Genomic DNA, 14,338 nt, shown 5'->3' on the forward strand with positions numbered 1-14,338 from the left:
ACATCATATCTGATTTGGCTTAGGAACTGAGGAGTCACTCCACAAATAGATTTCCAAGGAGAAGCCAAAGTAGCCCTTGATGACACCCTAAAATTCCAACCATTGCCTGCAGAACCATGGATACTACCAATCACCTCTTGCCACAATCTTCCCCTTTCATTAGTCCACCTCCAGAGCCATTTACCTAGTAGAGAATTTTTCTTGTTAATTGAAGGTGACTTTAAACTGGAAATAAGGTGGTTGAAGGAACTTGAAACTGTAATTTGGAAATACAAAGATTATATGAAAAGATTTAAGTGGCTGGTTAGAGATATGACAATTTCAGTCCAATGGGATAGGAGGTCAGCTAACGGGATGAATGATTTTTTTACAAAATAGGGGGTGCATAAGAGTACACCTCAACACCATTTCAGCAATACTTAGAGCAACTATTGGATAATTCATCAAATTTCTTGTTTCTACACCCCACAACAGAACAGTGTGGCTGAATGGAAAAACCGACACCTACTTGAAATTGCTCAGTCCATTATGCTTAATATGAATGTCCCAAAGCGTTGTAGGAGTGATGTTGTCCTAACATCATGTTTCCTCATCAATCAGATGCCCATGTCCATCATTGGAAGTCAATCCCCTTTCTTAGTTTTGTTTCCCACTCTATCTCCGTTTCCTCTTACCCTGAGAGTCTTTGGGTGTGTTTGTTTTGTTCAAAATCTAGGGCCTGGTTTAGACAAGTTAAATGCACGTGCTACTAAATGCATCTTCCTTGGATACTCCAGGACTCACAAAGGGTATAAATGCTCTAACCCTAACTCTCATAAGTCATTTGTGTGTTCGGATGTTACTTTCTTTGAATCAGTCCCATTTTTCTCGAGTACTAAGGTCCCTTCTCCTTCTCCCGTGGTTCCACTTCTTGTTCCAGTTGAGGACCCCCTTCCCGTGGTTCCTGTTCCAGTTGCGGATCCTCCTCACGTGGTTCCTGTTCCTTCCCCTCCCTCTCCTGTACAGGTTACTACTCAGAGACCACCAATCCGACAAGTGTATACTCACAAAAGAGCACTGGCCCCTCCTCCAGTTCAGTCCTCATTGATAGATCTTGTGGTTGCACCTCCTCCTTTGGACCTCGATCTTCTTATTGCATTGTGGAAAGGTAAACGTAGTTGTACATCTCATCCTATTTCTCATTATGTTTTAATCGCTCATCTTTTTGCTTCCCATCGCCATTTTATATCCTTGCTATCCTCTGTTTCCACTCCCAAAACTGTCCAGGGAGCTCTTTCCTCTCTAGGGTGGTGATAAGCAATGGAAGAGGAATTGTCTATTTTACAACACAATCACACATGGGAACTTACTACTCTCCCTCCTGGTAAGCATGTTATTGGATGTAAGTGGGTCTACACAGTGAAGTATCTTCCAGATGGCATTGTAGAACGATTAAAGGCTAGGTTAGTGGCCAAGGGCTATTCTCAGTTGTATGGTGTGGACTATATGGAGACATTTTCTCCTATGGCTAAAATTGGCTCAGTTCGGGTATTGATTTCATTAGCAACAATGTATGGTTGGCCTCTCTTGCAACTTGACATCAAGATTGCCTTCCTGCATGGGGATTTAATTGATGAGGTATATATAGAGCAACCACTAGGGTTTGTTGATCAGGGGGAGGATGGTAAGGTTTGTAGACTTAAAAAGGCAATTTATGGGTTGAAACAATCTCCATGTGCGTGGTTTGGTAGATTCAATAAAGTAGTGAAGAACTTTGGAATGATACAGTGTCAGGTAGATCATTCCGTGTTCAACCATGATTCAAAAGATGGGAAAATCTTGCTAGTGTTGTATGTGGACGATATTGTCATAACTGGGAGTGACAATAATGGGATTGACAGGTTGAAGAACTTCCTATAGGATCACTTTAACACGAAAGATCTGGGTAAGCTGAAGTACTTCATGGGAATAAAAGTTGCAAGGTCAAGGCATGGAATTAACTTATGTTAAAGGAAATATGTCATTGACCTATTTGAAGAAACAAGGCTGTTAGGTGCCAAACCAACCGAGACACCTATGGAACCAAATGCTAAGTTAAGTGTTGATGCAGGTGAAGAGTTTGATGATCCTGGAAGGTACAAGAGGTTGGTGGGAAAATTGAACTATCTGACTATCACATGACTAGATATATCATTTGCTGTAAGTATGGTGAGTCAGTTTATTCAACATCCTCGGATTCCTCATTGGGAAGCAGTTCTAAGAATTGTTAGGTATCTGAAGGGTGCTTCAGGTTGTGGTCTGCTATACAAAAGTGGAGGAACTCTTGAGATAAAATGGTATACAGATGCTGATTGGGCTGGTTCTGTGTCAGACAGGGGATCAACTACAGGATATTGTACCATAGCAATCTGGTAACTTGGAAGAGCAAGAAACAAATAGTGGTGGCAAGGAGCAATGCAGAAGCTGAGTGCAGGGCTATGGCACATATTACATGTGAACTAGTATGGTTAAATAATTTGTTACAAGAGATGGGGTTTTCAGTTGATAGACCCATGAGGTTATACTGTGATAATCAAGCTGCTGTACACATCTCTTCTAATCCAGTCTTCCATGAAAGAACAAAGCATATTGAAGTTGATTGCCACTTTATAAGAGAAAAAGTGATTAGTGGAGTGATAACTACATCTCATGTGAGCTTAGGAAACCAATTGGCAGTCTCTTTACAAAGGGGCTGTCTCGGGGCTGAGTAGATTACATATGTGACAAGCTGGGACTATATGACATATACTCCCTAGCTTGAGGGGGAGTGTTAGAGTCGATAATATAGGAGTATTTTGGTTTATCTAGTTAGAAGTGAAAGGTCTGTTTTATTCAAGTTTAAGTTGTGTCCCATCACTTGTAAGGGACAATACTGTCTTTTGTAACTCAACTTATTCATTATAAATACAAAGTGGGTCGGCTAGAGGGAGTGATTTTTTCTCTTTTGGTCGAACCCTTCTTCTTCTTCTTCTTCTTCTTCTCCTCTTTCCCTTCTTCTCTTCATACTTCGAACCTAGAACTGAATAGGATCAAGCTACCTATTTACAACCTAGTAGTGAATTTTTCTTGTTAATTGAAGGTGACTCTAAACTAGTAATAGGGTGGTTGAAGGAACCTGAAACTGTAATTTGGAAATACAAAGAATATATGAAAAGATTTAAGTGGTTGGTCAGAGATATGACAATTTCAGTCCAATGGGATAGGAGGTCAGCTAACGGGATGGATGATTTTTTTACAAAACAGGGGGTGCATAAGTCTGAATTATTCTGGACTAATCTTGTGATACTTAATTATGCTCTAATAAAAAAAATAATAAAGTTCATACCATTTATCAAAAAAATAAAAAAAATAAAAAACCAGCAAGATGGCTGTGCAAGTTTCATTACTTCAGAATTTAGTATTAGAATGCTTTTACCCTGAATGTTGATTTCACTATGTGGTGTATAGGTGCATGGCCTCTAGAACAACTTATTTTCTTTTTGGATGTCTGTTTCTAAAGTGGTTTCTTTCTTAAATTGCTAATTGTATGTTTTCTTGATTTGCAGAGCAATGATAAAAAGGTAAGGGAAATAGTTATTTCCCTGGGAACTGCTCACCAGTTAGAAGAAGATACCCCATTACTGTTTCTGTTAAACATCTCCAGGGTGATTATTCCTTTCCATGTTAATTATATGCTTATCTATAATGGAATGTCATATCTTCGGAAGATATTTGCATTTGTCTTCTTTTGATTAAAAAAATATTCCTTTTCATTTTTTTCCTCCAGTTTGAGTTTGAGGTGAAAGAACTCTATACAGAGCTTTTGGAAGACAAGGGAGCTCTCTGGAAAGAGAGTGCAAATCATGCTTCTACAGTTATGCAAGAATTATCCGAGTACTTTTCTGGGGCTTGGGTATGAGATGAGCTTATAACCTGATCATTCTCAAATATCATACATATGTAACACCTAGTCCTCCAAATCTTTTCTGTGCACCTGTGTACATTTTTTTCCGTTGAGTTTTGGCATTTCTGAGACAAAATTTGGCATGCAACCATTTTCCCCCCAGGATGAATATGCTCTATCATGACCCAACTCTACAAAGCCAGGATGAATTCATATTATGGTTTTGTTTTTGTAACTTTTTTTGTTGATTTTTATAAAGTACGAACAATGGCCTTTACATTATATACAAGAGATAGGGCTTGGGAGAATAGGTTCTGGAAAGAGCTTTATGGTGAAAAGAACATTTTCAGTGCAACACTTTCTTAGCACTGTAGTTTTTGTGTTAGGCTGTTGGCTTACATAATATGATCCCCTTGATCCACCTCAATGACAATTAACATACCATTCATAGAGACCTAGCTCCCTAGTACAGTAAACCATCTATTTTATGAATTGACTCAATTAATGACTATGCCTTACAATGGTTATCTATGATACCTGGATACCTGTACAAGGGTTCCATATCCAGCTGTGTCCTGCTGTATCTGGGTAACATAGATGTCTATCTCTGATTGATTAGGAACATTCCTGCCAATTACAAGATTCCGTGGGCTCATGACAATGCTCCCCAAGAAATATAATGGGACTTGTGGGTCTATACTTGATGATTTCTATTCACATAGGAAATCAAAACTTTACTATTCATATTTTTAGAATAGTTAGCTGTCACATGGTGTTTCAGGGCTCTCAATGGTGGAACAGTCTTTGAAGTTGTCTAAGTTGGTCAAGGTAACTTAGTAAAGGCAGAATTAACTGCACTATTGCAAAGCTTGAATCTTGGTAAAACATTAAACTACAGCAATTTGGTAGTGGAAGGTGAGTCCCACATGATTGCGTGGTTGAAGAGCAACAGAAAAGCAATTGGTTAGCAAGGGAACCGGGTACTGCATTCCATTGGATAAGCAGAACAGCTAATGGGATGTCTGATGCATTGCAAAGACAAGGGGTCAGGTCAGCAGGGATCATTTATTTTGGGGGACCACATTTGGGAAACAGGAAAATATTGTATCCTAACTAAAAAGAAGGGTTATGGGGAGGGAAATGCATCAATGCCTTTGTAAATGTGAGGTGCTTTATGTTCCCCCTCAAGATGTGAAAAGCCTATTCAATCCCAGCTTCCTAGGTTAGCCAAAAAAGTGATGGAGAACTATGTGGAGGGCAATAAGTGTTGTAATGGTTTGGACTATTTGGGAAGAAAGAAACCAAAGAATTTTCAATGACAATTACAGGTCTTTGGAGGAGCTGATAGAAAGCATAAAGGTTAGAGCCACACATTGGGTAAAAACATTGGAACTCTTTTGAATATTCTTACTCTCAGTAAATAAGATAATAAGGAAATGGTCAAAAGTGGCTCAAACAGGTAGTCGGGAAAATTACCCTCAGAGTAGTTTATTGCTCTATTTCCAAGTAATGTTATGATTAGGAGCAGCAGGGTGGATTATGGAAGAGGGCAATCAGGCAAAATATGGGGTAGGAGCCTGGAGCAATTGCTCAATTTTATGGTTGTTCTGTTTAGAAGGATATTGAGTAAGTACAGAGTATTTTCAGTAAAGGTAGGAAACAGGAAGAAAATCAAATTTTGGAAGGATTGCTGGTGTGGTGACAGGCTGCTGATGGAAAGGTTTTTGGAAATTTTCGATATAGCCTCTGATAAAAATGCTAATGTGGCAAGCTGCATGCCAGTTCAGAATGGTGGTATAGTATCGGTGCCCCAGTTTAGAAGGAATGTGAATGATTGGGAAATTGGGCCCACAACAGAATTGTTGCAGCTTCTTTATGGCATTCAAGTTGATTATCATAGAGATGATAAAAGAACATGGGTTTGGGAAGAGAATGGTATATACTCTGTCTGGTCTGTTTGCAGTCATCTATCTAGAGCTCACCAAGCTTTCTCTAGTCAAATTTCTGTTCAGGTATGCAGTCCATGCACTTGCCACAAAATGTTGTTTCTGGGGATCATCTGCTCACTAGGAATGATCTTGGACAATGCTAATTGTGTCTTTTGTGATGGCTGTGTTGAGTCTGTGGACCATCTTCTCCTTCATTGCAGATTTGCCTTTTACATTTGGAGCAAGATGTTAGCTGTGCTTGTGACTTTGCTGTGGGAACTTTCTGTCCAGCTTCAGTTGTGGACTTTTTGATGGGGTGGAGGGTGGAAGGTTTAAGCAAGAAGGGCAGTGGATGACATTGCCAGCTGATGTGTTTTGGGGTATATGACAGGAATGGAATTGGAGGATTTTCTAAAACAAGGATTGCTTGGCAGATTCAGTGGTGCAGAAAATTATAGGAAAAATGCATTCGTGGTTAGCTGTTCATAAGCATTTCAAGGAAGAGCTCATATCTCATTTATTGTATATGATTCTCTTTTTGCAAACAAACAGGGGTCAATGCTGTCTGTTATAGAAATTGGGAGAGTTTTTTTTGGTAACTTCCTTTGTACAGCCACTTGTTGTACAGGGGTTTTATTTATGGAATTCTATATTTTGCCTTCTCTCAAAAATATTATGACGCATTTAGAAGGTGAGAAATAGAAGATTCTTTGAATGGAAGCATCACAATAATAAGAGGATTTTGGCTGTATATGCTTATTAATGTTGGAGTGGCTTATGGTGCACCCCAAGTTTGAAGATGTGAATCTGATTTCTGGTCTACCTTAGATTTTGTTAATGATTATCTTTTTGATTGGTGATTTTGTTTCTTTATCCCATAGTTGTGCTCTTGTAAGAGGTTGTTCTTTCTAGAAGGCGAAATCTCTTCGCCTTTTCTTGTATTTCCTTTTTTAAAATGTGTTCAAATAGGATTGTTAGCGGTTTAGTTGATGAAGTGCAGAGGACCATTACTGAATTTGGTCCAATTATAGATTACATGTCTTAATGCATTGGCACAATGGTTAATTTGTTGGAATTAACCTCAATTGTCGAGGGTTCAAATCTTGCCTTTTTATATATATGTATGTTAAGACCAGTTGAATCGTCAAAACCCGGCCGGTCTTCAATGGTTTCCGTTTTTTCAGAAATTTGAAACCTGGGGATCTAAAAAACCCGAATGGTCTCCCGTTCCCTGGTCTAACGGTCCAACCATCCAGTCCGGTCCGGGTCTTAAAACATTGATTACATGTATGGATCATCTACAGCCAGGAAATATACATCTTCCAGGAGAGCCACTAAAATCCAGGCACTCCATACCAATCAAAAAAAAAAAAAAACAGGTGATGAGGGAATGCATTCTTCTTGTCTGACAAACTACTAACCTGGAGCAGTTTGCAGAAGTGACTGAATAAGAGTCCAGCAACCTTATAGTGCACAAACAAATAATCTACTGACTCTCATACAGGCCACACATCAAACACTCTGATGAATCAAACACTATTCCCCTCCTTATTAGTTGGTTCCTAGTAAGATATTTACCAACCGCAACAGACCACCTAAGAATCCAACTTTGGCTGGATATGTGGCAGCCAAATTTCCTTCCAAGGAAAACCATGGACCATAGGATTTGCTAGATATTTTGTAAAAAAGACTTGACTAAAATTTGTCATTCTTGGTCCAATTTCCATATACCATGTGCCTTTGAGAAGGATAACATATTCACATGTATGTCTTGTTGCCTGGAAACTTGCTATAGAGAAAATTGGAACTCTCATTCTCATTGTTAATTTATATCAAATAAGCAAGCAAAGAAAAAGGCAGAAAAAAAGGAAAAAAATAAGAAAAAGAATCTGGAGTGCCAGTACCAGAAACTGATCTACGTACAAGCATCTTAACCATTTAGAATGATCCATACAACACTGCCAATTGATTCCTTCAGAGTTTCCAAAAATCTCTTCTGATTTTCTTGTCCAGCTTTCACTATGGCACATTTACAGGGCTGACAATTGCTATACCTTGTCTGTTTGGCACTATTTTTTTCCATACTCCACTATGACTGCATGACTGTACATTTCCTTTTTTCCTTTTTCTTTCCTGGGTAGGCATCATTATGGAAGATGGAAGGTGAAAGTCTGAAGCACTGGTTTAAGAATTTATCTTTAGAGGTAAGTGATTCTGCTTTCAGTTTTCCATGTTTTTAACATAATTTCTTTTTCTCGAATAATTTTCTTACCCTCATTATATTGAATGGTTATTAAGTTTCCCCTGAAAGCTTCTCTTTCACTATCTCCTTAATCACAAATTGTATAGACATTTTTATTTTGGTCTGCATGACAATTCTTTCTAACCAAAAGGTCTCCTCAGTATATTTCTGTTTGCCTAACTCTTTTGACTCACTATTGTACTTTCTGGAGTGGAAAAAGATTGAGATGAGAATGTAATCAAGATAAAGAGGAAAATGACATGGGAAACAAGGTTGGTTGTACTACAGGGTAGAGGGATAGTCAGAGTCTTTTCTTTGTTTGTGTATATGTGTGTGGGGGGAGGGGGGAAGGGGGGAGATCAGCAACAAAAGGTGTCTGTATTAATTGATTGAAGTGTACAGATGTATAAAGGAGAGGGTAGGAGACAACTAAAATCCACAAGATATTGTCTCATCATACTATCATAGTAGTGGCGTGTGAGTAGATATTTTCTACATAGTTATAGAACTACACGAATAGACTTGAAATTTGGCCGAGTATAGTCTGACTCAACCATGTATGCAAGTCGAATTGGAAAAATTTGACTGAATTCACTTGACTTGATGGCATATTGAATTGTCCGTGTTAGTTTTAAAACACTGGTTTTTAAATGAAATATGGCAGACAAATATAGTGAGTTCTATAAGTGATTAGTGCACAAACCCCAAGACTATGACCCATCAGAATCTGCACTGGGATTAACACCAAAGGGAAAGGTTGTATTGACTAAGGTTTTGATGGCTATGATATGGGGCTAGTTCCAAGTGAATAATTGTTTTTTTTTTAATTTTTTGATCAGCAATGACTTCATTGATTATGAATAAAGGAATTATTTACATGCATTAGTGTGCATAAGCACCCCTTTGTTCGGGCAAGCATTTAACACCCATTCATTGTTTTCATTTTTCCTGAATTTTTGCTTTTTACAAATGTCCCCCATAGGAAATCAGTCCTCAATACATTTGATTCCTCCCTAATCCCTGTCTAGCTAACATATCGAACATACCATTGGCTGAATGTGGAGTCCACCTGCATGTCACTCCCAACAACCTTGCCATCTCTTTTGTTGAAACTGAAGAGAGGAGAGGAGACTTGTGTGTTTCGGCAATGAGGGTTCTGAGAAGAGTTTTTGAACTGTCTCTATCTCAACCTTCTAACACTGTTTTATTAGATATATTTGAGTAATTACAAGGAGGCCCTTAGTTGGGCAAGAATTTACAAAGAACTTAAAAAATAACTTAATATTGACAGGATGGACCCAAAATAACAAGAAGAATAAACAACCTATGGGCCATTCGGCCCATCTTCTCTACACTCACCCTCAAGTTGAGCATAGATGTCAATCATGCCAAGCTTGCTGGTATCATGCTAAAGTTTTGCCTTGGGAATGCCTTTGGTAAGAAAATCTACCAACCGTCCTTCAGATGTGATGAAAGGAAGACACACTTCACCCGAAGAGACCCTTTCCCTAATGAAGTGTCGATCAACTTCAATATGCTTGGTTCTATCTCGTTGCACTGAGTTGTGAACAATGTTGATGGCAGCCTGATTATCACAGTACAACATCATTGGCTTGTCATATTCAACTCCAAGTTCTTCCATCAAAGATTTTAGCCATAATAATTCAGAAACCCCATGTGCCATGGCCCTATATTCTGCTTCAGCAGAAGACCTAGCAACAATCGATTGTTTCTTGCTTCTCCAAGAAACAACATTACCAGCTACCAAGCTGCAATACCCAGAGGTAGATCTTCTGTCATCAATGTTCCCGGCCCAGTCAACATCGCTGTAAGCTTCAAGTTTCATATGACCATGCTTGGCAAACAGAATACCCTTTCCTGGGGACCCCTTCAAATAACTTAGGATTCTCTCTACAGCTGCCAAATGAGTGTCTCGAGGAGCATGCATGAATTGGCTAATGCAACTGACTGCATATGCAATATCTGGCCGAGTCATTTATAGATACAAAAGTTTCCCAAGAAGTCTCTGAAAGATTCCTTTGTCTTCTAACAATGTCCCTTCTGAGGCTGAGAGTTTATGACTCATATCAATAGGAGTAGCAGCTGGTCTAGCACCCATCTTTCCAGTTTCAGAGAGCAAGTCAAGAACATACTTTCTTTGGGAGATAAGAATCCCATCCTTGGATCGAGCCACTTTTATGCCAAGAAAGTATCTCAATTCCCCCAAATATTTAATCTCAAACTCTGTATGGAGAAAAGATTTTAGATCTTGAATTCCTGAGGCATCATTACCCGTCACTACAATATCATCTACATACACAATGAGGTATACTGCCAGAGGTCCACTCCTCTTCACAAAAAGAGTATGATCGGACTGTGTCTGCACATAACCAAAGTTAACAAGTGCTGTTCTAAATCTCTCAAACCATGCTCTAGGGGACTGTTTTAGTCCATAAAGAGATTTTTTCAGCCTGCATACCTTCCCTTTTATATCAGTTCCATACATCCCTGGAGGAAGAGACATGTAAACCTCCTCATGTAATTCACCATTCAGAAATGCATTCTTCACATCCAATTGATAAAGGGGCCATTCAAAGTGAGCAGCTAAAGATAGAAGAACCCTCACAGATGTCATCTTGGCAACATGTGCAAAAGTCTTTAAATAATCAATCCCATATGTCTGTGTATAGCCTTTTGCAACCAGCCTGGCCTTGTACCTTTCAATGGTGCCATCAACTCTGTATTTGATAGTAAAGACCCACTTGCAACCAACAGGATCCTTCCCTTCAGGCAAAGCCACCACTTCCCATGTGTCATTCTTGTGTAGGGCATCTATTTCAGATTTCATAGCATCCCTCCATTCTGGAATCTTAAGAGCTTCTGACACAGACTTGGGAATAGGATGAGAAGCAACAGAAGAGAGATAGGCAAAATATGAAGGTGCAAGCAAACTGTAAGAAAGGTGCTTGGAAATGTAGTGTGCAGTGCACTTCCATTTTCCTTTTTTAATAGTAATGGGAATATCAAGGTCAGGGAAGGATGAATCCAAAGGTGCTGAACCAGTACCTGTTGTCTCTTATGTGACTGGAAGTGTAGGAGGCTCATGTGTTGTGGGAGAAACAACCTGCCCATTTCTGGATCTTTGCCTTTGATACACCTTGGGATTGAGGACAAGACGAGGAGGTAGGGTACCGGGACAAGGGGAATGGAACGACTGATCCAACCTTGATTCATTTGAGGAAGAGGCAGACACATCAAGGGACTCAACAGGGACAGGAAAGGAAGAGCAAACACCTGTGTCAAATTCTCCCCATGTGGACAATGAACTTCTGGAGAGGAACCATAAAAAGGGGAAGACTCATCAAAGGTGACATCCATTGAGACATACCGATTGCCAGACTTTGGATCAAAACAGCAATAACCCTTCTGTTTGGGGGAATAACCAAGGAAGATACACTTTTGGGCTTTGGGTTCAAACTTATGCCTTTGGACACTTGGAACATGTACATAATAGGTGCAGCCAAAGACACGAATAGGAACAGGAAAAAGGTCTTTGTCCGGATGAAGAAGAGTGAAGGGAGACTTAAACCCCAAAACCCTGGATGGCATGCGGTTTATAAGATAGGTAGCAGTAAGTACAATATCACCCCAAAACCTGGTAGGAACATGTGAGGCAAATAAGATACTTCTTGCAACCTCAACAATATGCATGTTTTTCCTCTCAGCAACCCCATTCTGTTCTGGGGTCCTAGCACATGAGCTTTGATGAATAACCCCCATGTCAGAAAGATAGCATGATAGGTTTTTCTCAAGGTATTCTTTTGCATTGTCCGATCTGAAGATTTTAATCCTGGTATCAAATTGGGTTAGAACAAATTCATGAAATTGTTTTACAAGTCTTGGAGCTTCATCACGGGATTTCATCAGGAATATCCAAGTGAATCGTGAAAAGTCATCAATAAACAGGATAAAATATTTGTAGCCACCCATGGAGGGTAAGTGGTAAGGTCCCCACACATCAGAATGCACAATATTAAAAGGAACAGAAGATCTTTTATTTCTCAAAGGATACTTGCTTCTACAATGCTTTGACAATTCACAAGACTCACAATGAAGACTGGACAGACTAATTCCCTTAAACAGTTCAGGGAATAGATGATTCAAAGTTGAAAAAGACAGATGACCAAAACGACAATGACACAACATAATCCGACTAACAGACTCTGAAGAGACATATCCAAGAGCAACTTTCCCAAGATGATCAGTGCATTGTCCCGGAGTATCACGCAGGTATCTTCCGTTCGCCTCATGGCCACTCCCAATCACCTTCTGAGACTCCAGATCTTGAAAAACACAGTAGGAAGGAAAAAAGGTTATACAACAGTTTAGTGACTTGGTTAAACTGCTCACAGACAACAAATTTGTATTTAATTTAGGTACATGAAGGGCAGAAGGGAGGTACAAGGAATCTGTAGCCTTGATGGTTCTCTTACCAGAGATAGGGGCAAGTGAACCATCAGCTAAAGTGATTTTATCACGTCCAGGAATTTAGTCATATGAAACAAACAAGGTAGGCAGATTGGTCATATGGTCAGAAGCACCTGAGTCAATAATTCAAGGGATCTTGAGATTACCTGAAGAGGTAGCATGATTAGCAGAAGCCCTTATACCTGAATGAGCAAATGCTGAAGTAGTAGAATTTCCTGAAGGGTCAGTAGCAGAGGTCACATCACTCAGCTGACTGATCATTTTCCCAAACTTTTCATATTCTGCTCTCATGGCTGCCAACTGTGCAGAAGCAGACATCTCTTCACTATCTGGCCCGGCAGCTACATTTGCACTTCCTGATCTTTTACTATCATATTTTTTCTGAAACCTGATGGGAACAAGATTATGATGTAACTTCCAGCACTTGTCTTTGGTGTGCTTTGGCCTCTTGTAGTACTCACATACAACTTCTTTCTTTCCTGTGCCACTAGAAGTTCCAACATTCCCTTTAGGTTTAATCCCCATATTGGCAAAGTAATCATTAATATCAGCCCCTTGAACCTGAACAGCCCTTCTGGTCTCTTCACTACTCACCAATGCATAAGCTTGTGACAAAGATACACACTCCTTGGAAAGAATGTTCTGTTTTGTGATATCATATTCCGGGTTTAGTCCAGTTAAGAACTCAAAAACCCTGTTCCTTTCAACCAATTTTCTGTAGGTCTTTGCATCATTAGTGGTATCCCAAGTTACAGCTTCTATTAGGTCAATCTCTTTCCATAAGGGTTTCAGGGTTGAGAAATATACAACAAGAGGTTTCTCTCCTTGCCTTAAATTCTTTACATCACTTCTCAATTTATATGCCCGGGCCACATTGAGTTTTTGGGAATAGGTTTCTGCAACACTGTCCCAAATTTCTTTTGCTGAATTCATCCATAGGTAGTGTTGACTGATTTGTGGCTGCATTGAGTTCACAAGCCACCCAATGACAGTGTAATTTTCTTGCATCCACTTCTTGTAGGATGGATCATCTTCTGGGGGAGCCTTCTTACTCCCGGAAATGAACCCCCACTTTCCTCTACTACAAACATGAATCTTTACTGATTGTGACCATGCCAGATAATTAGTTCCATCTAGTTTAACTGTGGTTACAGTCAATAAGGAATCACTTGGAGTCCCCTGACCCAGTCCATATTCAGCACCACTTTTGCTTTCAAACTCTGAGGAGTACATCATGTAAACACTCAAATATGATTTCAGATGACTTCTACAAATATGCTGGATAAGAACAAACAATAATTGAGTTCAGCCGACCACAAGGAGACAACACTGAGTTCAACCGACTACAAGGAGGCAACACACTGAGTTCAGGCTTCAAGAAGTAATCAAAAACTCATAGGCACTGTGCACTCAGCCAAGAAGAGTAAGTACCAATCGGTATTGCTGAATAGGCCTTTTCACAAACACAGTGTGGGCAATAGAGACAACCCCACTGTCAAAGAAGAGAAATGGCCCCAAAAACTGTTTGTACAGCCCTCTAAAACAGCCGAACAAGAGTAACAATACACAGCCTTGTTACAAGGATGTTTCGGCAGGTTTTAACAGTCCAAGAAGAAGAGAAAAACAGCCCAGAAATTTTTGGGTTAAACCAGATTTAATGCTGTTGAAGGTAGTAAAGAACAACTAGGATTTTTAGACACTTCAACAGTCCAAACACAGTCGAAGGTAATGCAAAACAGAACCAGAAAACTGAGCACAACTTACAGTTCGAGCTTCAAC

General features: G+C 39.6%; 1 protein-coding gene across 17 annotated transcripts in view; it reads left to right on the top strand.

The window, feature by feature from the left end:
* The window catches only part of LOC148853344 (uncharacterized), a 122,565-nt gene that overhangs the window by 3,427 nt on the left and 104,800 nt on the right, over window positions 1-14,338 (top strand). For all 17 annotated transcript variants that reach the window (XR_016112760.1, XR_016112765.1, XR_016112755.1 and 14 more), the window contains exons 5-7: window positions 3,564-3,662; window positions 3,785-3,910; window positions 7,971-8,033. Coding sequence is in view for 5 of the 17 variants with exons in the window: in XM_088983663.1 (XP_088839789.1) it covers window positions 3,564-3,662; window positions 3,785-3,910; window positions 7,971-8,033 (288 nt within the window). In the remaining 12 variants the exon portion in view is untranslated. The remainder of the gene's footprint in view (window positions 1-3,563; window positions 3,663-3,784; window positions 3,911-7,970; window positions 8,034-14,338) is intronic.

Source organism: Nelumbo lutea, chromosome 4 (genome assembly GCF_056320005.1).
Source record: "Nelumbo lutea isolate HS-2025 chromosome 4, American lotus-T2T, whole genome shotgun sequence".
Classification (NCBI taxonomy): Eukaryota; Viridiplantae; Streptophyta; class Magnoliopsida; order Proteales; family Nelumbonaceae; genus Nelumbo; species Nelumbo lutea.